This window comes from Gymnogyps californianus, chromosome 12 (genome assembly GCF_018139145.2).
Source record: "Gymnogyps californianus isolate 813 chromosome 12, ASM1813914v2, whole genome shotgun sequence".
Classification (NCBI taxonomy): Eukaryota; Metazoa; Chordata; class Aves; order Accipitriformes; family Cathartidae; genus Gymnogyps; species Gymnogyps californianus.
In genome coordinates this window covers 14,991,745-15,017,069 of record NC_059482.1, presented here as the reverse complement: position 1 = coordinate 15,017,069, position 25,325 = coordinate 14,991,745, and the positions used below count along the sequence as shown (strand labels likewise).

Genomic DNA, 25,325 nt, shown 5'->3' with positions numbered 1-25,325 from the left:
ATACTGCTTTTGAAGTTTGTAATCTGATAAAGAAAAAGAAAGCTTTGGCTTTTGAGAGCTATTAGGATTGTGTATTCAAGGACACAAATTGGTGTGACTCTGAGTCAATGAAAGTTTCGTTATTGAACAGGATGACTTTTTTTTAAAAACAATTAAAAATGTGCGTCTGTACATCTTTTCCTGTGACTTTTACCAAACTGAATTTAGCATACATTCAGTCTTTGATTTTTGTAAGGAAAAACTTCATTGATAGTGTTGTGGGTTTAGGCATTCTTTGAAAAAGAAAGAAGCCTCAAAAGAAGGCTACTTGAATTAGAACTGTTTCCCTGATTTAGAGATTTTTCTCTCAATTGTCAAAGAATGTGCTCAAAAGATAGCAGAAATTACTTTTAGGATGCGAGTTGGATTATAAACGTCAAAATAAATAAATTGTTCTTAGCTTTGTGATGATATGAAAACCACTCTTTTGACATTTTCTTTTTGAATTATTTTCTTTTGAGTGATAATGAATAATTTCCAATGAATAATTGGAAAAATGAGGAACTGGGCTTGTGTTTTCTTAGAGGATTGGACTTTTAAATCAGTTATTTGAAGAAGTTTGCATCTGCTAACTTGCTATTTTGCAGCTTTTAAGTGGAACTTGATAGGATTGTCTTGAATGTTATAGAGTAACATTAACATAGAAACTTGCAGCTCTGTGTGTTTCAGGAGAAATCCAGGTGTTGGTGTCACAGCTGTTTTAGGTTTGCATACAATCAATACTTAAGTTTATTTTAAAAGAGTGTGTTAGGAAGTCTTTGCATTCCTATGTGGCTTTCTTTAGCTATTGTTTCAAAAGAGGTCTGTTACCATTGGAGGAATCAATGAGGTGATTACTCTGTCTCTATGGCAACAATATATCAGCTTTCTACTGTGCATCTCCATGGCCCTTAAGAAATGTTTAAATAAGGCTTCCCCCCCCACACCCCATCAGTGAGTTTAACAAATCTATACCTGTTGTTCCTAACTGGCTATTTTCCTTTCCTCAGAGATCATTCAGAAGTGATGTTAGGGTAAATAACATTTAAGTGTGTAAATGGAAACTATACCCTTCTTGGCAATGTGGTTTTGGTCATTAATCCCAACCTGAATTTTATCACCATTACTTTTATTTAAATTGATGGCTTATGGAACAGAGATTTCAGATTCACAAGGGTGTTTCTGAACACCTTGCAATGATTATATATTGAAAAATTTTATGAGCTTTTGAAGATACGGAAAAATGGGAGAGATTTGTTTCATTTTGTTGAAGAAATCCTTTCAGTAGCATTAGGATACAAATAGACTTACTCATTACAACTCAGAATAAGACTGAGTGCTATAGGTAACAGCACAAGCAATGTCTTGTACGTGGAAAATAGCTTTATGTCATCTGCTTAGAAAAGCATTTTGTTATTTTTAATCTAAAACGTTTTTGTACTAGAGCTGTATAACTAACTTTCTTGGCTATCTTCGAAACTGAATACATAGAAAAACCTATAGAAAATATCTAATTATTTCTTTAAGATTAAGTGATTGTTTTTACCATTTCTGAGACTTAGTTATGATCTCTGGTAAGTAATCAGAAGCTTTTTTTTTTTTTTTTTCTTACCATAAAATGAGTCACGGAACATAAGGGCTTTAGTAATATGTATGTAATGTCACTGGAATAAACAAAGTCATTCCAGATAGTAGTAAATCGCTGTCCTGCTACTGTATAGTGCATTGTATAGTGCATATTGAGATTTTTCTGAGTATATTAGCTAGGGGTTCTGAAAGTAACATATCTAATGATTCAACCGCTATGACTTTTGAAGGATTTGTTGTATTTCAGTGCACTGCTAGTAGGGAGGTTTGCTGGAAGTTCAGTCATTTTTAGATTAGAAACCAGCAGGGCATGTATGTTTATAAATAAATAAATAAAATATCACCTGCTTGGGAAATGACATAATTAGCCTGTAGTCCATCATAATGTGAGAGTTTAATTCTTGTGTTGATTTTTTTCTTTAAGTGACTGAAAATAAAGTCCATTTACATGCAGCAGGCATGAGCTGCTTTAACAGCATGTGATTATGTCCATTTTTGCTCATCTTTATTAATCCTAAAGTAGATTTCAGAAGTACTGATAGTAAAACTGCTTGAGGAAACCAGGGAGGACAGTGATCAGTGTCTCAAGATTTACAGTTGAAGCCTGGGCACTAAATTTCACTTTGTGGGTAGTGATACTTCTCTGTGTACAAAAAAAGTTGCTTTAGAAAGTTAATAAAATCTAACTGAAGCCCCTGTGCTATGAATCATCATCCGCAGAACCTTTCAAGCAATTACTCTAGTTACTTAGTATATTGTAAGCTAAGTAGTAATTTTAGCTTAGCATTAGGAGAACATGCTTTCTGTTCCATTTTATTTAAAATTTCACAGTTGTGGGTTTTTTTAAAGGTACGTTATCATGATTGACAGTCCCTAAGCACTGATGAAATGTATTGCTTTTTATTCTTGTCTGTAGGAACTTATCATGGCATGCTACGTTGGAAACTCAAAGTCAAATGTATATACCGCACTCTCATGCATTTATAGATTTAAATAATGACTTCACTGCTGGTAAGTCATATAAGTGTTAAATACCTTCCTAAAAATATTCATCACTAAGTATACAATGTAATGTATTGCAATTTCCTTCTGATATTTTTGTAAATTTCATTGATGGTTATAAAGAGTGGGTTTTGGAATGTTGTATTCAGTAATTATATGACTTTGCTACTTCTGATTTTTTTATTATTATTTTTAATTATTTTAATATCTACAATGTGAAAATTCTGGGTTTTAAAAAATAACTGCCAAAATGAATAACCTAATAACTTTTTCTACTTCTTGATGATAATTTAATCAGAACTAGTGCTTGTTCTGAATAATTTTGTGTTCACCATTGAAACATTGTTTCCTGTTCTTCGTGATGCTGTACTCAGAAGCAGGGCTGCATTTTCTTCATCTTGAGTCTGAAAATAGTTTTATAGTTCATTCAGAAGAATGTTTTTCAAGACTGGACTTATAATTTGTTTCTTGAAGATTTCAATATGACTTCATTCTATTTTGTTGTCGTTAATTCTATCACTGATTGAGAAAATAGCATATGAGACTTAATTGTTCTATTTGCTATATGAGCAATCCTGCAACCTGTTTATAATTCAGTGATCACAAATGAGTACTGGAGACAACTTTTCTTATGGTAGATAAACTGTATTCTTCCTTTGGTGGTGGTAGCTTTGTTTTGTTTGGGGTTTTTTTGTGAAATACGCAATGCAATTTAGCCTTCAATTACCACAATAAAGCTATTTATCACTTACATACCTGGTTCATACCTCCAAGCACTAATTGTGCTAAACTTGATTTCTTCACACACTAAATGAATTCTGAAATGCTTTATCTTCTGCTAGATGTGCAGTGTACATCAGTTCATATATGGTAATTTTGGAAAGAGCTTATTTTTTTCCTGTTTAGTAGCATGGGCATGAGAGAGGAAAGAGTCCATAAATTTAATTAAGATGCTTATAAACGTTGGGATTAAGTTAATTACTCTAGTGCGTAGTCAAACCTTAATATTCAGTTCTGGCACATTGCTGCATGAAGCCGTCAAGTGGAAACTCCAACTGGAAAATTAAATATACAGTTGCTTACCATAATCAGTGTCAGGTAATAACCAATTCTAACACACTTAGTTCTATAAATCCGTTGGAATTTTGTTTTAGTGGCATGGGCAGTGTAGATGAGCATTCCAGCTAGCATTTTAAGATGAATATATTGAAATTTAAACTCACAGGTAGGTAAAGGTAGGAAGTGTAAGTTGCTTACATAGATCAATCACAGATTGATCAATTTTTGGAAGAGTACGCAAAGATTTTTATGGCAGCTAACAGCCTAAAGAATGTCCAGAGAGTTCCAGTTAGTGCTAGTGATATATAGAAGTTCCTCTATTAAATAGAAATGAAAGTCAGGATCTTTGTGTGGGGAGTACCGGGAGCTTTTATAGATTCACATCTATATTCATATCTCAAGATGTGAATAGAAGCTTCTATGAAGCACTCCCCATAGACAGATCCTGACTTTTATTTGCTTGTAACAGGAAGGATATAATACCTCAGGCTGAAATGTGTTATGTTACAGCAACCTGAGGAAAATTTCAAGGAAGATAATTCATTCTGAGAAGAAAACTGGAGAAAATATTACCATAGAATTATTTTCTTTGAAATAATTTTTTGCTTCTAAGATGGGAATGGTAAATTGTTTTTTTTTGCTGTCCCTATGAAAATTGGACCGTGAGCAAAGCATACGTTGCCGAAAAATAATACCTTATCGGTGATATTTGATATGGTTTGATATGATACCCCATATCTGATATTTCATGACTGACCTGTTACTCCAAGACTGCCTGCTTGGCAGTTATTCCAAGACTGCAAAGTGAAAAGTCACCAATCGTCTGGTCCTGTCTGCACATTTATGGCAGTTCCCTCACATCAGCTATAGTAACTGCTCAGGAACTGGGGCTGGCGATGAACAAAATTCATTTTCACTTGAGTTATTAAGCTGATCCAGCTCGCCATGCAGCTTCAGGATTGCCAGAGCCAATGTAAGCACAGAGAGAAGGTTGACTCCTCTTTTAGTAACAGCAGTTGTAGCCTGCCTTTAACCAAGCATGAAATTGCACCTTGAGACTCATTGTGCCTCTTCCAAAAAAATACCTGTTTAGTGTTCTTACCATGTCTCCTTTAATTTGTGTTAGTCTGTACAGAGTCCGGCAAGTGACTCATAGAAATAGTCATAAAAGTAGTCAGCTGATATACATAAAAAAAGGGCAAACCAAAAAAACAACCTGTATGTAACTGTCTATACGGTACTGATAGTACTGTGATTCTAAATGTGCTCTGCCAAACAGGGCCAAAATAAGGTGCTGATATTAGTGTAGTATGCCCACAACTAGTCCTGTGTCTCGCTCTGTGCAGTCTGGATAGACTTTGGAGAAGACAGCTAAATGCTTCTCCCGTTTGTTTAGCTCTGTTCCTTGTTAGCATAGCTGGGGCAGCGCAGCCTTACTACACCAGGAAAGAAAGGAGTGCGATTCATATTGTGTTATTTCTCAGTGGAGTCTATTACTTAGCGGTTGGTTCGAGTAGAGCTAGTGAAGAGAAGAGCATTATTGTGACTCAGTATTCACCCACAGTACCATTCTTGAATTGGAACAAAACCTCATTAAGAATAGGTCCTGGTACACCTTGGAGTCATATTAATTAGGAGGGAGACATTGACGAGGATGCAGAGGAATAGTCTGCATGCTGAAATCCTGTTGTCCGAAAGACTTATAACATTTAATGCTGCTGTGGTACTTTTTGACTGAAAAATTCAGAGTTTTTACTCACAGGCAATGCTACTATTGATGAATATGAAGATATAGTTGTACCTAAAATAGATGCAGTGATTTTTGTTTACAAATAAAAAACAAACCTCCAGAACATGCCATTTTTACTTGTTGGTTTTGGGGTTTTTTTAAGACCTTTTTCTAATATTCTGCAATGTTTTGGGGCTCTTTGTATTCTGTAACAGATGCAGCCAATTCTGTGATTTTTAGCTGGGCTATTTTTGGCAACTCTATAAACAGCTTAGGAGATTTAAAGTGCACTTGACATAAAAAAAGAAAAAATCCTCTCTGGGGTGAGAGTCTTTTTGCTAGTTTATTGCCTAACCCGTTTTCAACCTGCTGATATTAAACCCTCAAAACAGAGCTTTTAATTGGCACGCTTCTCTTGCTCTGGGTAAAAAGAAGTTGAATTGTTATGATTTCATTATATGAGAACATGTTCATAAAGATGTTTTTAATCCCTAACAGTGCTTCATGAAAGGCTAACTGTGTAAGGATTTTATAATCCAAAAATCCGCTAACCAGAACAAAGATAATACTAATCTTTCTTGGTGAGATATAAACTAGGCTGTTTCAGATAGTAATGCTGCTGCTGTTTTTAAATAAAGCATCCTCATGTAGAAATCTCAGCGTCTTATAATTTTTCGTTCAGTAAGTAATTTTAAGATAGGCCGGGAATTTTATATAATCCATGCAAAAATTTGCAGTATAAAACCTTAACCAAATGGTCTACGTGTGCTTTACAGATAAAGATAAAGTAAGTACAAAATTTTCAAGTGTCTTCTGCATGTGTTTTAAGTCTGTGTTGCTCCAGGGAGGAGTATCTAGTTCACAGAATGGCTGAGATTGGAAGGGATGTCTGGAAATGGTCTAGTCAACCTGCCTACCATGAATGTCACTGTTTGCACATGTGCTGAGATAGACTGAAAGATGAAGAGACAATGTGGTGACCCTTGTTAGAATAGGGCTATTGGGTGTCTAGTAATACATACTCACACTTGTCATTATTTCTTTTTAACAGCTAGCTTAAGAAAATAATCTTGAAGCTAATAATAATAGGCTTGTCTGAACAGATTAACATCGGGTGTATTTTAAAGAGCATGACAGTCCAGGTGAGCGTTTCCAAAAGCAAGCTCCTCAAGTAAGAGGCCTGTCTTAAAAACATCATATCCTCAAACTGAAAAATTTACAACACATGACTTAATAAAAGAGGTATTTGTACAGGATTTAACTCTTTTGACTTATAGTGAAGGAGGTAAAAAGTAACTCCTCTTCGCATTAGTCCACTCGATTCAAAGTAAAAATGAACTCAGTCTTTCTCAGAAATGCGTTTCAGATGTGTTAGTCAAGAGATGGAGAGAATACCGTTTAATTGCGTAAACGCTATTCGCAACATGGTCATTATACTGAAGATTTTACAACTGAAATACATGAACCGAACCATGCAGAAAAAGTGTTATAGCTGGAAAATGAGGCCAGGATAGGTAAAAGGACTTGATAAAGGCCACCCAGAAATGATGTAGAGATAACTACCAATACAGATCATCTATTTAAAGCTAGACAATAGACAAACATATTTTGTTTATGCCATTGTTGATCTGCATCACAGTCAGCGTTTTCCGGTAAATACTTTGGACCAAGCTGAAGCTTAAATTTAGCATGGGTCACTAGGTGAACACTGATTAGACTGTCTTAACATAAGCTCTCATAGGTGTATCGAGGGTGCTTTATCTAAAGTTGAAGTTTTTAGGATAGCAATTATTTTGCTACATGTCATTTTTTTTCTAATTAGTTAACTTGATTGTTGCTATTTAAAACATCCTAAAATGTCAGGTGTTCATTTAGGGCTAATGCTGTCTTTCTAAGCCAAAATTGTAGTACTTAATTACTTGGAAAAAAAGGAGTATTAATAAACAATAAATTTGTATGCACTCAAAGTTACAAGTCTTCTACCAAGAAATCAGGCCATGGCCCTGCAAATATTTTTAAAATGTTCAAACGTATGAGACAAACTACCTTGGACTCTGAATCATCCTGTAACTTCATACTGTACATCTGTCTGTGTATCCTTGAATGCTATGAAAAATAGCTAAGGTATTAAATATTTTGTGCCTTATTTGGTTATGTGATTCCAAAGTTTGGAAATACTGCTTTTACAACCCATCTTGTGTTGAACACTAGCACATGGTGTGTATAATTGCAGATATTTCTGGAACTGTTTATATAAAATGAAGGAAAAATCATAAATGTGATTTTTGGGAAAACTAAAGTGGAAAAATCATTAGTCAGAAACAGCTTGCTATAAGCTAATTGCTAGTCTCTTTACTGATTTCTGATGGTTAATTTTCTTATGTTGTTTTGCTTGGGGAATCTAGAAACCTAATGTACCAGAACATTTACAATGTGTTTTCTTTTTCATTCCCACTTATTAGTTTAAATGCATAAATGTAGATAGTTTTCTTCTTGAAAACCAACCATTCAGATCACAGGTGATATTTCTGTTGTAATCATTTAAACCTGGGTTCTGAGGACACTGTAATGCTTGATGTCACACTCTCTGATTATATTTTTGGTGAGTTTCCTCTTGATGGAAGCTGGTAGCCTCTCTGCATATATTATCATCAAAGCTTATTTTATGCAATAGATCTGCATTTCTTTTCTATTAAAATAACCAGGCTCATTATGTTTGCAAACAAATTATCTGGCCTTTTAAAACTTATCTTGAGTGCCATTTTAAAACTGGGGGGAGGGTGTGTATGTATTTGAAGTCAGATTGTTCTCTCTGGTTTTGCCCCCTCCCTTATGTTTTTTCCCAAAACAAATACTCAGTAATGCCATGTCACTGTTTCATTCCTTGAGCAGGTACATTTTTTAACTTCTTAACTGTTGTAAACTCTGATAACAGAGCTTACCTGAGAGTTTACAGCAAATAATGGAGGCAAAAAATGTATCATATAAGATACACAGGATATATTTTGGAGGACCTTGATCTATGTCTGTAAAGTTTTGTTTGTTTTTTATTACTTTTATTTTTACTATTTACAGATTTGTTCTCTCTAATTAAAAATGCTCTGTGTGGCATGATCTCCTCTTACCTCTATTCCTCCACTTGTTCCTGCACAGTGTTCAATACAGGAAGTTCCGACTCATAAGATGAAACCAGAGTTGCTCAAATCAGCTGCATCTCCTCCTGCTGCTGAGATTGGTCTACTTTTGGCAATGCCACTTTTCTTACTCATAGCTTACCTCGCGAAGAGAATTAAAGAATGAGTAGAGATCTTTAGATAAAAGAGATAGACTGGGGTTAAACCACAGCACGCATATTAAAAGTATTGTACAACTAAAGTTGTAGAAGTACAACTGAAAAAATTGTAACTAAACGTTTTTAATTTTGTTTTTAAATACTTTTTTTCCTACTGGTGGGTCAATCTGTAATGTAAATAGAGGAAAGTTATCTTTTACTTGTCCTTAGGCTTTATGGCATTTAATGATTTTAATACAGTTGTCACCTTACCCATTCTGTCAACACACTGCAAAGCAGAGATTTTTAGTTCAGCACATTATTTACGTATACCAAGTACATACAAGCAGGCATGTTCATATCCACTGGTAACTTCTAGTTAAAGAATATGCACAGACACACCTGTTCTTCCACGTAAATGAAAAATTTTTTAGGCATGTTTGGAGTGTACACGTCTATGTTCTAATTGAGTAATATATTGTGCATTTTGATAGTGTTTAAAAATAGGGGCGCTTTTTTTTGCCTTTATGAACTTAAACTTCTGAAATAAATGTGAAATCAAGCTGTAACTTAAGAATGTTGCTCATGGCCTGGTGGCTTCAGAAGACAACCCTAGATGCTGAGGGTTTTAATTCTGAAATAAAACCCTCTGACATTAAACAGAAAGGTCAAATCAGTCATTAGTGAAATGAATGCTCCATCTATAAATAGTACCGTTTTTTATAACACTCAAAAGTGAAGGAAAATAAGAAGGATAATCAGAAGTGAACTTGGAGCAGATTCTATATGGTTAGGTTTTATTGCAATTTCCTAGTAGTCCTGATAAGTAAAAGCAGCGTTTGGAAGTAGGGTTTGTAATACTATCTGCTTTATTAAATAAGATTGTCTGCAGTTTTCCAGTTGGGCTGAAGTCTTCTAAGCTCTCTGCCTACCTCCATGTTGAACATTTTGTAACCTTCAATTATACTTGCTTAGCCACTTTCACAGACTGAAGTCGTGGTGGAGCTCATTTGGTATTTGATAACTTAGGGCAACTTTTTTCTTAGTGACCTAGTACTGGCTTTTGAAACATCCTTCCTGAAAGATAGCAAGGTCTCATTGCTTTTACTGTTTTAATTAAAAGATCCATCCAAATTTAGCCAGTTTGAAACAGGTTTTAGAAATATCAGCTGATGGGGTTTTGTTGTTTTCCTTAATTGCTGTTACTGCCTTTCTAAAACAGCCATCAGTAGTGAACATACCATAGACAGGGATTACGGAAGCCTTCTCTTCTATTGTGGCTCTGGACTGTTGCCAGTGTTTGGATGCTTAGGTGAGAGCAGGGGGCAACAGGCAGAGATGATGCACAGGAAGTGGCAATAGAAGTTGGTAGGTGGGGAAGAAATCTAGGCTGAAGGTAGGGAATTCAGATGGAGATGATGAGGAGCAAACACTGGATGAATTTCTGCAAGAAGAGGTTGTTAACAGATGGACTTGAAGTTATTAGAGGAGGACTGACCTAATGGTGTGTGGAATAAGAGAAGCATAGTTGCATAAGACTGGGTTGAAACGAGTCTAGGATTGTCTGTGTGAAGAATACTGTGGGATAAGGATCGGAGATGGACCTGCTGTTGGGTATAGAGCTGTTTGGTTAGAAACTGCCTATATGATTATTTCTGCATCTGCAGCAAAAATTGTAAGATACATGGTGTGAGAAGCTAGGGATTGCAGGGACAGTAGAAATGCTTTCATGTTCAAGGTGTTTGAATGCTGTCCTGCATTTTAATCCATCTTTTCTATGGAATTCCTTTGTCCTGACCGATAACCTGTTGCAGTTACGTGTTGGGATTATCTAGCAGGCATCTTTATTGTAAGTGTCTGGTTTCTGAGCCCCCGTGGCAAGAATGCCATGCTTTTGATGCCCGAGATGGGCCACCATAAACATTAGTAGTTATGTAATGCTACATTAGATATATTACATAAAAATGATCAGAAATGGATCTAGCTCAAGATATGGGTGCACAGGAGTTTTTGCTATGGTTGTATAGAAAAAGATATTTGTAAATTGCACAGATTCTTAATTGTTTCCTCTCTCATATGGTTTTGGCTCTTAGGGACAAAAACTTAGGTAATAAAGCCAGATAGAATCATAGAATAAGTTAGGTTGGAAGTAACCTCTGGAAATCATCTGGTCTAAAACACTGTACCAGGCAGGGCTTGGATTTTCTTACAGGTTTCTTTCCTACAAACTTGGAGAAAATTCTGAACTATACAAATTTGTAAACAGTTACTTCAAGTGTCTAAATTACATTTGCATTTTTACACTGCTGCTACAAAGAAATGTTTTTTGTTTGCTTGCTTTGAAATCTCTGACGTTATTGATCAAAATGGAAAATTACTTGTAAATATTAAGCATTCGACTTGATTTCAGTGCAAGAGGGTTTAATCACAAAAACATGCATGAGCATTTGAGACACGTAGCTTCTAAGAAGGCTTAAGGATAAAAAGGAGGACAATTGGCAATAACATACCAGCTGAAGTGGTTTAGCAGGCTCTAGAACTAGAGGTGGTGTTACTGTACCTGTATTAAGGTGTCCTATGGGAAATCACAGCTTGTTGCTTTAACTTAGGAGCAGCGTGGCACTAGCTCCTCTATACTATTTCTGGAAGATTATCTGCTATCTTTGCCTGCCTTTGCATTTTACCCGTGCAGTGTAATATTACAGCAGCCTTGGAGCTGCTTTGGTGTGTTGGTTCCATTCATTGTATATAATGTTATATGCCTCAAGTTAGGAAGACGGAGAGAGGGAGGAGTACATGAAGAGGAACAAAGGGCAAAACTAATTTACTAACTTTCAAGCGAAGCTGTTTTGAGGGTGGGAGGGAGCTCAGTGCAAAACAGGCATGTTGCTGAATTTAATCATCTTGAAGCTACTGTAGAGAGCCATATTCAGCACTGATCTCTTGCAAACCAAAGAAGTGTGTGGTAGATTGCATTCTCTGAAAATATAGCTCTATTTTCCTACTCTCAAAATGTGGAACAAGTGTTCACATTAAAATACCTGGTTTGTACAGTGGCTGAACAAAGACTTCAAATCTGTAAGCACCTCCACGTTTTTAACATAGTAAACATTTTAGATGTTTTAAATTATCTTTCTATTAGCTCTTTGTAGTTTGACTTGCATTTAGTATCCTGATTTATTCCTCCTACGCTGCTGATAGCTAAATGTATTCTTTGATTTTATTAAGTTGTGTGACATCCCAGTCACCGTGGTTCTCTCATCCCTTTTTTTTCCCTCAGAGTTTATTGTTTATTTTAAGGCTACTTTTGATTCTGGTCCTAACATCTGGGATTGTATGTGCCTGTTGTTCCTTGCGTTCCTGTATTATTTCAATTCACTGTGCAGTCATATTCCTGAATGTTTCTATATATTTACTATGAGATCAGATTAAATGAGGAGGGAAAAACAACTAATATAATATGCTTCAGGCTGAGAATGGAAAAAAATGCATTTTTTTCAACACATGAGAAAAATCCATTGCAAATCTCCCTCTCTTTGTTACATGCTTTTACAAAATAGGTGTATATGTGTAATATACAGTAACCATACATAGTCTGTTACAAGTAATTAACTAATACTTGAGTGAGTTCATAATGCCTGTGTCTCAAAATTAGGGTTAGTATACTTTGCAGTTTACTTTGCTATCATTGTTGTCCAGTCATGTTGAGTGCCTGACTTTCTGTGGCCTGTTGTAACTGTCTGGGATGAACAATATGGAATGTCTTTTGAGTCAAACATGGCCATTATGCTCTCTGAGGAGCTGTAACTGATGAATTTACTCTGTAAAGCTCGAATGAAAACAAGATATATTACTACTTATAAATAGTTCAATTTGTAGTAGTGCTTATATGACTTTCCATGAAGATGTTAAGGACATTCATTTCTCTTTATTCGAAAAGCTCTATTGTAAGGACACTATAGGTGGCAGTGCATTTTCCCATTGAAGAAAAGATTTTATTTCTTTTGGGGTTTTTTTTGCTGAGAAGTTGTCATAGTATGCTGCATTAGTAGAGGTTTTAAAATTAAGAATAATTGTTAAATGAAATTCCATCTCATGTTAAATTAGTCAAGAAATAGTGCTGGTTTGGTTTTGCTGGTTTGGTTTTAATGAACTTTGTTTTAACCTTAAATAAATGATTTAGAGCTAAGGACTTTGTAATACCCCCAGCATAACTCATATCTGCCTTTTGTATTTGTGATTTCCACCCTAGAAGCATAACTGTGTTGCATAAAAACCTGATGCATTTATTTAACCTAGTAATAACCAACTGTTCAGAGCTGAATTTCTAGTATAATAATACTGGGTGAATTATGTCTTGTGTTGGCAGCTATGTCATTTTGTCTAATTCTGGGATAGAGTCACAAAACAGGTATAAACATAGCATTACCAGTGGGAATGCTGATTTAATGCTCCCCAAGATCTCTCTTTGCATAGAAGACTGGGCAGAGAGAGGATTGACTTAGCAATTAAAGGTGAGAGGTCAGCTCTGCAGTGCGTGAAACTGAGTCAGAGATGTGGTGGGAAAACAGTTGTAGTGCCAACAAAATGTCTGCTGAAGGTTAGGCAACCGGTTATATTTGCTAATCAAATGCTAGTCATTTGCTGTGTATTTAAATATAACACTTAAAGAGCCTGTTGTGGCATAATCTGTATGCGACATAGCCCATAACTAGTTGCAAATTGCAGTACAAATTACAGCATGGATATACTACAACCCTATTTGAAGTACTTATTTGAACCTCAAAAACTCTTCAAAGATTTAGTGGCATTTTGGCCTGTAGGAAAGTGAATTAAGGCTTCTGTTGTTCCATGTTTCTCTCTCTTTCCCTGTGAATGTATTAAATTTTTCTTATATTTTTCTGGTTTATATCTGATAGTAATCAACAATATTGCGCAAACTTCCTTCTACATGCAAACTTAAAATTTGAATATTTATATATGTTTTCTAAGTTACATCTGTGATATCTTCAGATTGTTTCCATTACTTCTGTCCCTTGCCTTCAAAAAAATACTTAAGTATCAATGTAATTCATTCCAATGAAGCACACTATCATGCTTTTCATGTGTATGCTCTAAAGGAAATTGACGTTTCAGGTATTCAGGGGAATAAAATTAAATAGTACGACTTGCAATCTGGGGGGGGAGGGGGAGAAATCTGTAAGCAAAATCTTTGTTGGTTTTTTTGTGTTTATGTGGGTGGGTTGGTTGGTGTGGGGGTTTATGGTTTGTTTTGTGGGTTTGGTTTTGGTTCCCCCCCACCCCCCCCCACCCTGGAAGACAATACCCCTTATTGTGCCATTTGAAATTCCCTGTACAGCAGTCCACCTGCTTATTCAGTAAACCACCTCAGGGTAAAGCACCAATATTCTCTTTTTTTTTTTTTTTTAAATCACTTTTTTTCTGCCTACAAAGTAACCATTGTGTTCTAACTCAAATAGTGATATTTTAAATTGCAGGGGGGAAGGAAGACAATGAAAAAGAAAAGAACTGCTTAAATCTAAAAGAGTAGTTTTCTTAAAATCTGGATTTCTTAACACTGGACTTCATAATTTTGTTTGTTTGTTTGTTTCCTTGACCCTGCCCCCTTTTTTTTTTTTAACCTCCTTTATAAAGCTTTTTCTTCCCATTTTCCTAATTTGGGTGCTTTCCTAAATGGCAATGAATAAGCTTCTCTTTAAGTAGGCATTGTCAGATAAATCCTCTGAAGCCCTCTTTTACACTGTTTTGATGTTTAAGAGAATTTTAGTGTAAAGGAAGCCTGAAATATTTCTCCATCTCCTTTCCTCCTCCTGTCAACAGTGTATCTGTTGCTTAGTTCAACATATGCAAAATAAAAAGATGGTTGGTAGGTTTTTATTTTTAATTTTGACTTACTAAAGATATAACTGTATACTTTTTTCTAGCTTTGACGTCTGTCTCCGTCTTTACTATTAAGAAACATTCTTCAGCGTGCATATATAACATCCAGCATTTACTAGCTCATGTGAGGCTAACTTAATTTATGTATAAACTATACAAACGCAGAAGTTCAGTGCAGGAGGTATATTTATTTATACAGAAGAGTATGAGGGATGAAAATAGTTTGGGGGGGTTGTTTTTTAATCTTTCTTGCTTAATATATATACATCTAAACATCACTGGAATATATATGTTTATAACTTATAAAATACAGGTAATATATTTTTAAATAAGTTATATTATGTATCTTTATTGAGTGATCAAATATTTGTGTGCGTAGTCTAATGTTAAATATTTTATTTCTCTTACGTTTTTCCTTGCAGATTTGTTCCTTACTACATCACCAAATTCACAAAACATTCAGTTTGAGACATGGGTAAATAAGGTAAGAGAGAAAACCCAAATAACCATTCTGTTAAAACACAGACAAGTTAAAAAAAAAAAAAAAAAAAAGTCATCTGATATTCCTTGTTTCAGGAATGAGTGGAACCAATGTTGAGGCACTAACTGCACTATTGCAATTAGACTGCAGAGTATCACTGGGGATCTTTTACTCAGCATAAGTTCCTCTGCAGATTTTTTAACGTGACTACTAAGTAGATCAATCAGACTGCCTTCATACACCTGAGCAGGACTCCTGGTGTGTCATCAGCTGTTCAAGGAGGTTACTGACACTTAGCATGGTGATTTATGAAGAAAAGGCTGATCAGATTTTTTATTCTTGCTGTCTCAAAGATTTGATTTCTTTAAGCTTTCTTAGAACTATGACTTCAGGTCTTGGTAAGATTTTGTGGGACAGAGGTTCAAAATCTCACTTCTAACCATTACAGTATGTGTGCAAGTTACAGTTGAGAAAATCCTGAGTCCTATGTTAACCAAATATCACAAATCCAATTCAAGGTTGGGGAGAAATAGGTCAATGGATTATCTTTATTTATTTATTGATTGATTGATTGAGATTCTGCTTTTGTATTGCCTAACCTGGCCAAGGTCAGTGAAGAACCTCATTGTTAATAATCATTAATGAAATTAGTTGGTTTGAAACTTAGTGTATCCTTTATACTAAATCTATTATCCAAAAGGACTATAGTTAAGAATCTTAGCATGTCTATGTTAAAAGTTTACTTTTTTGTTATAGTAGAAAGTGCTTAATGTGTTTCTTATTACCTAAGGAATGATTTTTTGAGGCTTTATTTACCTGAAAATTTATCTGTCATATCACGGTGAGTCACTGTAGAACGGAGAATGTAGTCTTGTCTGTGACAACATGGCCATCTTCAACCAGCTGCTGAACTGAAAAAGGCGGGGGGGGGAATTTAATAGCCTCCAGCTATTCTCTGAATACTAATTTTTAGGCAAAAGTAATGAAAGCTGTACTAGATTTTTTTTAAAGCAGTGGGTCATGATTTCTATATTTCTAGCTTTTATATAGACTTAAAAATGAACAGGTTTTTTTTTTAGTGACTACACAAGGCATTTGACCTGTCTCCTGTAGGTGGTTTTTTTTTTTAATTTTCTTACAAATTTTGGATTTTCCGAACTCATGTATTCTAAATATTATCCTACATTATATATTTTGTATGCACAGGTATGCTTATCTTTAGAAAGAAAGAATTCTATTCTTCAGAATCAATCAACCCAGTAAAATATGTCATACATATAAAATATAAGTACATATATATCAATCTTAAAATACCTTAATTGATCCATTAAAAGCTGTTAAATTGCTCTACAAACCTAGGCAAAGTAATTCCCTTCACTGATGCACCATAAAATGCTTTTAAAATATTTGTGCATATGATATATGCTTTTCTGGCCAACTGAGCACAGGGTCTAGTCTTGTTTTCTGCATGGAGATGATTTGCATCGATTTCCCCACCCCCCCACCCCCATCTGAGTCATTATAAATTATATGTCAAGGTAAAGACATATAGTCAAACATCCACATACTGTCTCCAGAGTTGCATCTTCGACAGCATTGAAGTCTACAAACTGAATATGACACGAGTAAGCAATATGGATAACTATACGTAATCCACAAAACAGTATCATTTGTCCCAATGGCGTTACGTATACTTGTGTGCATAGCACTTTATATGAGCTGACTGCAGCGACTAGAAAAGTGTGCCTTAGGTCATCTTCGTTGGCTACGAAAACTTAATGTTTTAAATTGTTTTGTTCCAGTTGTGATCCAGTTCTACTATAAACAAGAATCCAGCACTCCTCTTTTGTCTTTCTGATTAAATACTGGAATATTGTTTTCTGCAGGCCTAGGTTTTAATAATAGATGATTAAAACAAGACTTAAGCAGACCTAAACTAAAATCAAGTTATTTCCTAATTTGATGGAAAATCAGAAGCTATTTTTAACAGATGTGCAGGTGTGTTTTTATATATTACATATATCTATAAAATCACGTCAATATGCATAAATGCACATTAGTATGCATAAATGCACATTAGTATTCATAATCACTTAATTATGATTTAGATTGTGTTGCTGAAATAACCCAATCTTTTCCTCATAACACAGCAAAATATATGGACAATTGTATCTGAATATTACTATTACTGGATTTCCATAAGATTCCATGAAGGATTAGAAATGCAAAAACTCAGTCCCAATTTTCAAAGAGTACATTTTTTTTCCATAGCTGAGATGTCTCTTTATGATCTTCTCAAGCACTTTTTTATTGATGTGTATTTTCTTTGGTTTAAAAGTCAAATTTTGTCACTTAGTCTGCAATTCAGTTTTTCCATCATCTTTCTCCTGTTTGATAGGATGGGAACTTCTCTAAAGTTGGAAAAAGTAAGGATACGCCTAGTGGTGTGAAAGTTGTTGGACAGTCCGTGTTTGCAGATTTTGGTGAGTTTTATTCTTCTAAACTATCCTGAGTGTTTCTTTCTTTTTCATATTTTGGTTACCTACTCTAAATCAAAGAACAAATAAAGATATTTAGCTCTAAAAGTGGTTTTTTTACTTTTTTTTCTTTAAGATGTTATAGTTATTTGACTGTAAATCTTGAAATATCTGAGAATAATTATTAATAAATTCAACTAAATTAAACTTTGGCTATCCCAGTACATTCTGCATCACATGTATCTACTTTTGAGTGCCTTACTTAAGGACTGTTGCTTTGAGGCGTGGTACAACGCCAAACTTACTTTTATCAGACATGTATTTTGTTTGTCATGATTTTGGTTTTTTTTCCCTAATCTTGTTCAGAAGATACTATTTGAGTAAATGTTCATAAATTCTTCACTTGTACAAACTAATAAAGCCAAAATGTAAATGAATTTAAATGACTTGAATAAAGATTGATGAAACATGGTAAAATCTTAATGGTTGTAACTGAAAATTCTGGAAGGCTTTTGGACAGAAGAAAAACTTAATTTATATGTAAATCTATTTTTGCAAGGATTAGTGAAAACCTATATTTTTCTATTAGAATGTATTTTTTCAGTCAATTGTGGCTTATTAATGTGTGTGTCATGTTACGGGGAACAGGAAGTGTTGGTTTTGTAGCCCAAAAAATACTTTTTTTTCTGTGCACTCAAATAAGAATTTTGCAACCCAAGGGAAAGTGCTACAGGCCTGATTCTGCTGACACTATTGAATGTAAATAACTTCTTAAAGAACTAATTTACTGTATTTATACAACATGCTTGTTAATTGTGCGACTGAGCCTGTCTTTAAATGTTGTCAAATGGTAGCCTTGTTGCATCATTTTCGTTTAAAATCTGTTTTAAAGAAAACGACAATTTTTTAAATTAAAAGTCAGGCTCTATATTAGAGCCAGAGTCTGAATCTCTTCCTCTATCCTGCCACTTAGAAGTATTATTAAGAGTTCTAGCAAAGCTGTTTACTGACATGTAACTAGAAGACACCTCTGCTGGATAATTAATTATCCTTATATCCTTATTTAGCAACTATGGATGGGTTTACAGATCTATAGTAAATGAAATAAGGTAGAAGGTGAACAATGCTCTAGGTTCTTCTGTGAAATGTTTAAGACATTTTCTAAAATCTTTGTAAAAGTTTTTGTAAATTCTTTTACTGTTTATCTAGGAATATAAACACTTGCGTATATAATATCTGAAGGAAAGAATAGAATACTATGGGTTTTGCAGTTAAAAAAAAAATTTAAATGTGTTGGGTTTTTTGTAACCATTTTCCAAGCTGATGTTCTGAATAATGTGTCTTAATAGGTACTAAGTAGAAATCTGATTTAATTTTTTTTTTAAACGGTGGCAATGTGGAAAACAATCTTTGTGTAGGATAATTTTATCTCTATGTTAGGTAGCTAATGAGCCCAAATGATATATCATAATTCTAGAAATTTATCATAATTAATGGAATTTTAATAAACCCTGGGATGTCTTTGCAAAGGGAAGTGGAACTGTTTAAATGCTAAAGTTAAAATTTTGAAAATGTGAATAAATGGAATGCCCAGTGATATAGCAGTGCAATACACGGTGTGGTTTTTGGTACAGCTGATGTTATGAAAGACAATGGCCGGTATAGCTAGCTTAGCCGTGGGGGGCTGCTGTTCCATCACCAGTTGTTTAATACCCTGCTCTGCTAATTATCATCAAATTCATAGGCAAAGCACTAGTGTGAGGCAATAGTGGAGCAATCTTTCTAGTAAGGATGAATATAATGGGAGAGAATGTGTGCAGGAACTTAAGAAATGCATGCAAATATATGTAGAGGGACAGTATATACAGCAAAGCGGATAGAGAGGCAAGGAATCATGAGTATCATCTATGGGAGGAGATGCTGGCTTTTCAGAAGCTGACTTTTTGGAACTGGTTATTCTGAAAGATCTCAGCCATTTCATCTCCGAGGGAGAACACCCAGCACAGATCTTGCAGTATGAGGGTCTTTCCTCGTCTTCCTGAACAGCTACGTACACACTATCATCTTTACCTTCATTCCAGATCACTCAAGTTTGTCCAGGGTGAAGGATGGGAAATGGTTTAATGGTCCTTCTGCCCATTAATTTTCCTAAGCGAGTGAAAAGATTGCTATAAATGTATGTGTGTGTTTTGATAGAGGAACAAAGTTTATTCTGACAACTATGGAAATACTTATAACTGTGACTTCAAATTTACTATTTAAGTACTATTACAACTTTAATCTTTCTTCTGTTGTAACAGTGGGTAGGAAATGGAGTAGTGCATCAATTTTTTTTCATCTTCCCAGCATTAATTTGAAATAATCAAGACAACAAATAGTTATTTTCTCATTGAACAAAGTTTTAGAGAATATTGAAGTGAATATGGTACTAAAACAACGTGTATGAGGAATGAAGGCATATAATTCTAAATTCCATGTTCTTTATGAAATGCTGTCTGAAGGAAGTTGAATAATACCCTACCACTATCAAAAAAATCCTACCTACAGCGAAACAGTTCTGTGTAAGAGTGGCTATACAGTAATTGGTAGGAGGAAAAAAACTTTTAATGCAAAGGAGGATCTTAGTTGAGTTCTGCTCATGTTCATTTTCATTCCAGTATTTTTTGTTCTGCACCAGTCTAACAATAAAGAGGCAAAATCTCACATTACTAGAATAACACTGTATCAGAGTAACTACATTTACCCACTCCGCTGTCTGCATATGTTTAGATACTTCAGAAGGTAGGCTTTTATCATACAGATTCTGCTTGTAGTGAGCTGAAGTTAAAGAAAATGCCTTACTAGAAATGGTTTGTCAGACTTGAACATCTCCTTTTTTCAGTTTTCCGTTTCAAAAATGATGAAATAATGATTGTCGTAAGTCAAAGGAAGTTAAGGTATGATGGTTTGCAGTTTGAAATAGTAATTTGGCTATCTGTAATGGGGCCTGAAAGAGGTTTCATTGCACAAAAAAATCAAAATAACACAATGAAAATGTAAAATGAGACGCATTAGATTGCGCTACCTTCTACCTAAGTAGCTTTTGCCAAACTGTGTGATACACTAAGCAGAACATACCATAGCGCTCTCAGTCTGCTCTATGCATGCTGCAAGCATCTTCACTGTTGGCACTGGGATACAGCTGCTGTCACTAGAAACATGTTCAATATACAGTCACAAGCCTGTTACAGTCTTACTTCTGTGTTGCCTGCCTCTATTTTCTTCCCCTTTCTTGACATTTTCTGTACTTCATAGCTGATGTGCCAGCCTTGCCATTCATTCCAGGTCTCAAAGGATTCCATATTTCTCTGCTTTCACTTTCTGCCACTTCTCATTTACTTAACCTTGTGCATATTAGACTCTGGAATGATGTCAGGTCCAGACATAAGCTTGGGAGTACCTCACTTGTGCTGCCACCTTCCCATTTACACCCACCTTTCTATTTGTACACTGTTGCACTTCTGCAGTCCAAGGTTCTCATTTATTGATCACACCTATGTCTTGGCAAAACATGTATTGTTTCAAAAGGTGACTTTGTCTAACATTATTTCCTGCTCCAAAAGTTTTTATTTGAAGTACCCTTTCCAGCCATAAGTATTTACCTGTCATTTGAAAAAAGAGGGGAGCTTTGAATAAGATCCTGACTGAGAACCTCCAAAGGCAACTAACTTTGGGTAAGGTTTCCTTTCTTAAACTAAGCAGGTTGAACAGCAGCTATCAAGTAGAAATTATTTAGATAAGTGGAGTTGGAAAAAACAGCAATTAGGTGACTCATAAGAAACTGCCACAGATGTTAGTGTAATCTTAGCACCAAGTGTTCCTGAAGTACTCAAAGATATATTTTTTCATTAAAAACATACACAAATGTGTGTTTGTATACATCTATATATATGTATCTGTAAGGTCTACTACATTTCTGTATGGGGGTGTGTGTGTATATTTTAATGGAAAAATATGCAAAAGCAGGTGTACATACATGAATATATTTATGGTAATGTAGTAGACCTTAGACTTCATGTCTAAATTGGAACCTCTAAAATAAGTAGCACTCCCCTCTGTTACATGATAGCAATGATTTGTACATTAACCTGACCAAAGGACGGGGAGCAATTGACAAATTTGTATTGCCCTTTTAAAAATAAATCAGAAATGCTTTGTGACATATTTATTACAAATGGCATTTCAATTGATTAAGGTGAGCAAAGCTGGGCACTAGAGAATTCTGCACTTATTTGGCTGACACATTGCTCCAAACAAGTAAGAGCTCTTCATTATTACTTTCTTTATTCTTCTCATGTCACTATGGTAATTGCAGTGCAGTGGTTGCTATAGCAAAAATGATTAATCCTCCGTTGTTGTTATCTGTATGGTAGCAGAGGCTTTTTATAAGATCTGCTTGTACTGTCTTTAGAGAAAATCATAGATGTTGGCTAGAATCCTGATAAATAATTGCAATTATAGAGGGTTTCAATAATTGTTACTTAAAATAGTGGGAAATTTTGTATTTGTTAAAGAAATTCAAGGATTTCAGTGGGACGCTCTGACAATGACCGATTATTTATTTATTTATTTATTAGTAATGAGATGAATGTGAACCATATTTTGGACACACAAACCTGCTATTTTCTTTTTACTTTGAAGATTAATGAAATATGTCTTTAAAGTAGTAACCCAGAAGCAATTAGCATAGAATATTGTGCTGTTTATACAGTCCATTAATTAATTTTTATAGGAAATTAATGTTATAACTGCTATTCAACTATGATTGGTTCAGTTGGATAGTGGAGATTGATAAATCATCCTTTGTGATATCTGATGTAAGAATGTAAAAGTTTGATTAATCAGTCACTGATTTTGCTTAGTTTAGGCAAAGAAATTTGTTGCAGCCTGTATGTAAAGAGAATAAAAAATAGCTTTTCGAAATCGAACTTGACCGTACTGTTAATAGTGTCCTCATAAGTAAATACAACACCACTCTTACTTTGTCAAAGTAGCATTTAGCCAGCTCCACCTCAGTTCTTTATTTTTTACTCACCATTTGTTTTCTTAGCTGCTGCTGAGTCTGTATCTGTGTGGTCTTCCCTGATTTATGAAGTCTGTGTTTACTCCTACTATGCAAACTTGCTTACTTTTTGAAAAGCATGGATTGGGATTGTTAAAGTTCTATCCAAGTCTTTTAGGGACCTGAACTCAAATTTTTTTATATTTAAAATCCAGTTATCCAACTAATAATTCTAAGATGATCTTCTCTGTTCTTCTCCCTACCCAGTAATTGAACTGTTTCATGTATGTTCACTACTTGTATGACATATGGTAGAAATTATCATTTTTCTCGTAGGAAATGATAGCTCATTATTGCCAGTTAATTATGTTTAAACAGGATAACAGAATGCCTAACCTTTGGGTTTTTTTAAAGCCATGTATTGCACGGTGCAAAATGCGTTTTGTTGAAAGATTTTTGTTTAAAGTAGACTTTGATTATTCTGCAGGTGATGATATCTTAAACACACTGCTTTTCTGCCTGCAGTTGCATTTCATTATTTTGTAGCTTTTAGTTATGTGTATCAGCTTTGGTTTAGCATCTGAATTTCTTTAGTTTTTTCCTTCCCTTCAGAATGTTGCATCCTCAGATGTAGTAGCTATGTATCAAAGGAAAATTTTAATGGTGCATTTCCGTAAATAACCCCTTTTAAAGCAATTGTCTTTTGAGCACTGCATTGTGAAAATATACTAGTGCTCCTGTAGTCAATAAAAGGATTCTCTAAGAACCTTAAGATGCAGGAAGACAATACTTCTGTGTTTGAAATACTCTGTATGTGTGGAAAATGGTTCTTACTGTGATCAGTTTGGGTGAAAAAGATATAAAAGCTGATGGTAATAAAGAATTCTGAGTGACTTTTAGATAAGGAAGAAGTTGTTTTAGGAACAGATGCACTTCAGCTCATCTGAAACAGCAGTGCATAGAGACATACCAAGTTAATTGCCACTTCTGTTTTGAGTCCATGAAAGTGTATGTGAGTCCATGAAAGTGTATTTAGAAGTTAAATCTGTCTTATTTGTTAATTGGTAACAAGAAATGCTGTTCAGTGATACCTTTTTGTTTTAATATTAGTCCTGTTTTTTAGATTTCTATCATTTTTGACAGTTCTTTCTAGAAAAAGATGCTGTATTGAGGTTAAGGCCATAGCTATAAGTGGTGTTCCTTTGCGGTTCCTTTAAAAAAACAAACAAACAAAAAAACCACACAAAAATCCCCCCACCAACCAAACAGAAAAAGTGTAAATTCATGTTCATTATAAATAGATCATGTTGCTCTACAGACCGCACCCCATCTGACTGCCTTAGTAACTTCATCATTCATTTTTGCAGTCACGGTGTGGATCTGAGAATAGGACAGACATTAAGCTGAAGCAATTGTGTAAAGTCCACCTAGGAAACTTTTGAATACAATGGCCTCAAATTCTTCTTTCAAATTCATCTCTGACTGCTTCGGGAGACTATTTTTCTATACATCTCATCCTTACTGTTCATCCCTATCACATAGTCATTTAGTATATACCATCATTTCATATTGTTCCTTTTGCTGTTTAAAATGCTGCATTTCCTGATCCTTAAGGCATCTGTCCTGCTATGACATCCACAGAAATCCCACATTTCTGAACTGTTTCCCATCCCCTTCCCACTAAATTGTAGCTGGGTACAATTGTACCAATGGTATTATCGAAAATCCAAGAGATATTTTTTCTAATACAGTTCTTGTTTTCCCTGAATTTGCACAGGGTAAATAATAAATAATATAATAAAGATATAATTGGGATTAAATTGTCTAATTTTGCAAGAGCAAAATATTTTAGAGCATTTTGGCATGTTCTGGCACCTGTGAGAGTGCTGTGTGATGGGCTGAGACTGGCTGGAGTTACAGCCTTAGATGACATGTTACTTAGTACTCTTCAGTAACTTTATAAGCATTCTTGACTCCCTCCAAAATATAAACACTAATTCTGTTATTTCTTTCTCTCCAAGTCTTTATTATGACTTGGATACAGTGACATATTTTTGTCCACTTAGTTTTAAATGTAGTTCCAAAGCAGTGTCCATTTCTGGGTGGGGAAATCTGTTTCCCAGATTTTGCCAAGTTTTCACATGTTGCTGACAAATGCTAACATCTCCTGGGGGGGGGGAAAAATTGATGTTGCTTCATATTAATTTTTGTCAAAGGGGCTTGTACATTAAGAATTACTTTGCTTTCTTTCCAATAATAAAATTAGAGTAGTGGTGTGCATGCCAATTGCTTATTCATTCTTTGTTGAACAACTTAATCTCCTCAGGATTGAAATTTTCTTTGACAATGTTTATGGTTAATATAACAAGAACTCTCAACCCAAAATTTAGTCGCACAAGTGGCTTTCTTTAATTGGTGTTATCCCCTTCATTTGTTAGTATGTGAAGGTTTAATGCCATATGAGCTTTCTAAATGTGAAACATTAGATAGTTCCAAGCTGTGCAGTCAGGCTTTGTAGTTTCTGTTTTAACACTATGAGATAGTTGGAACTAGTTTTCAGCATAAACTACAACAGGAATTTCAGTGCTACTTCTTGTTTAGTGTGCAGGGGGGTTCTCATTTTGTATTTAATCTTAATTTCTTTTTCCTCCTTGGATTCCAGTTAGTACTTTTGATATAGTCTTTCAATTTAAGATAGAAGACTGCACTGTTGGATCAGATGCAGCCTGGAAGTCTCTTTGTGCAGTTTGCTGGCATGC

General features: G+C 34.8%; 1 protein-coding gene across 2 annotated transcripts in view; it reads left to right on the top strand.

The window, feature by feature from the left end:
- Positions 1-25,325, top strand: part of ITFG1 (integrin alpha FG-GAP repeat containing 1) — an 87,691-nt gene that overhangs the window by 8,531 nt on the left and 53,835 nt on the right. For both annotated transcript variants that reach the window (XM_050904054.1, XM_050904053.1), the window contains 3 exons: positions 2,522-2,616; positions 14,990-15,051; positions 17,447-17,531. In XM_050904054.1, coding sequence (XP_050760011.1) covers positions 2,522-2,616; positions 14,990-15,051; positions 17,447-17,531 — 242 coding nt within the window. The remainder of the gene's footprint in view (positions 1-2,521; positions 2,617-14,989; positions 15,052-17,446; positions 17,532-25,325) is intronic.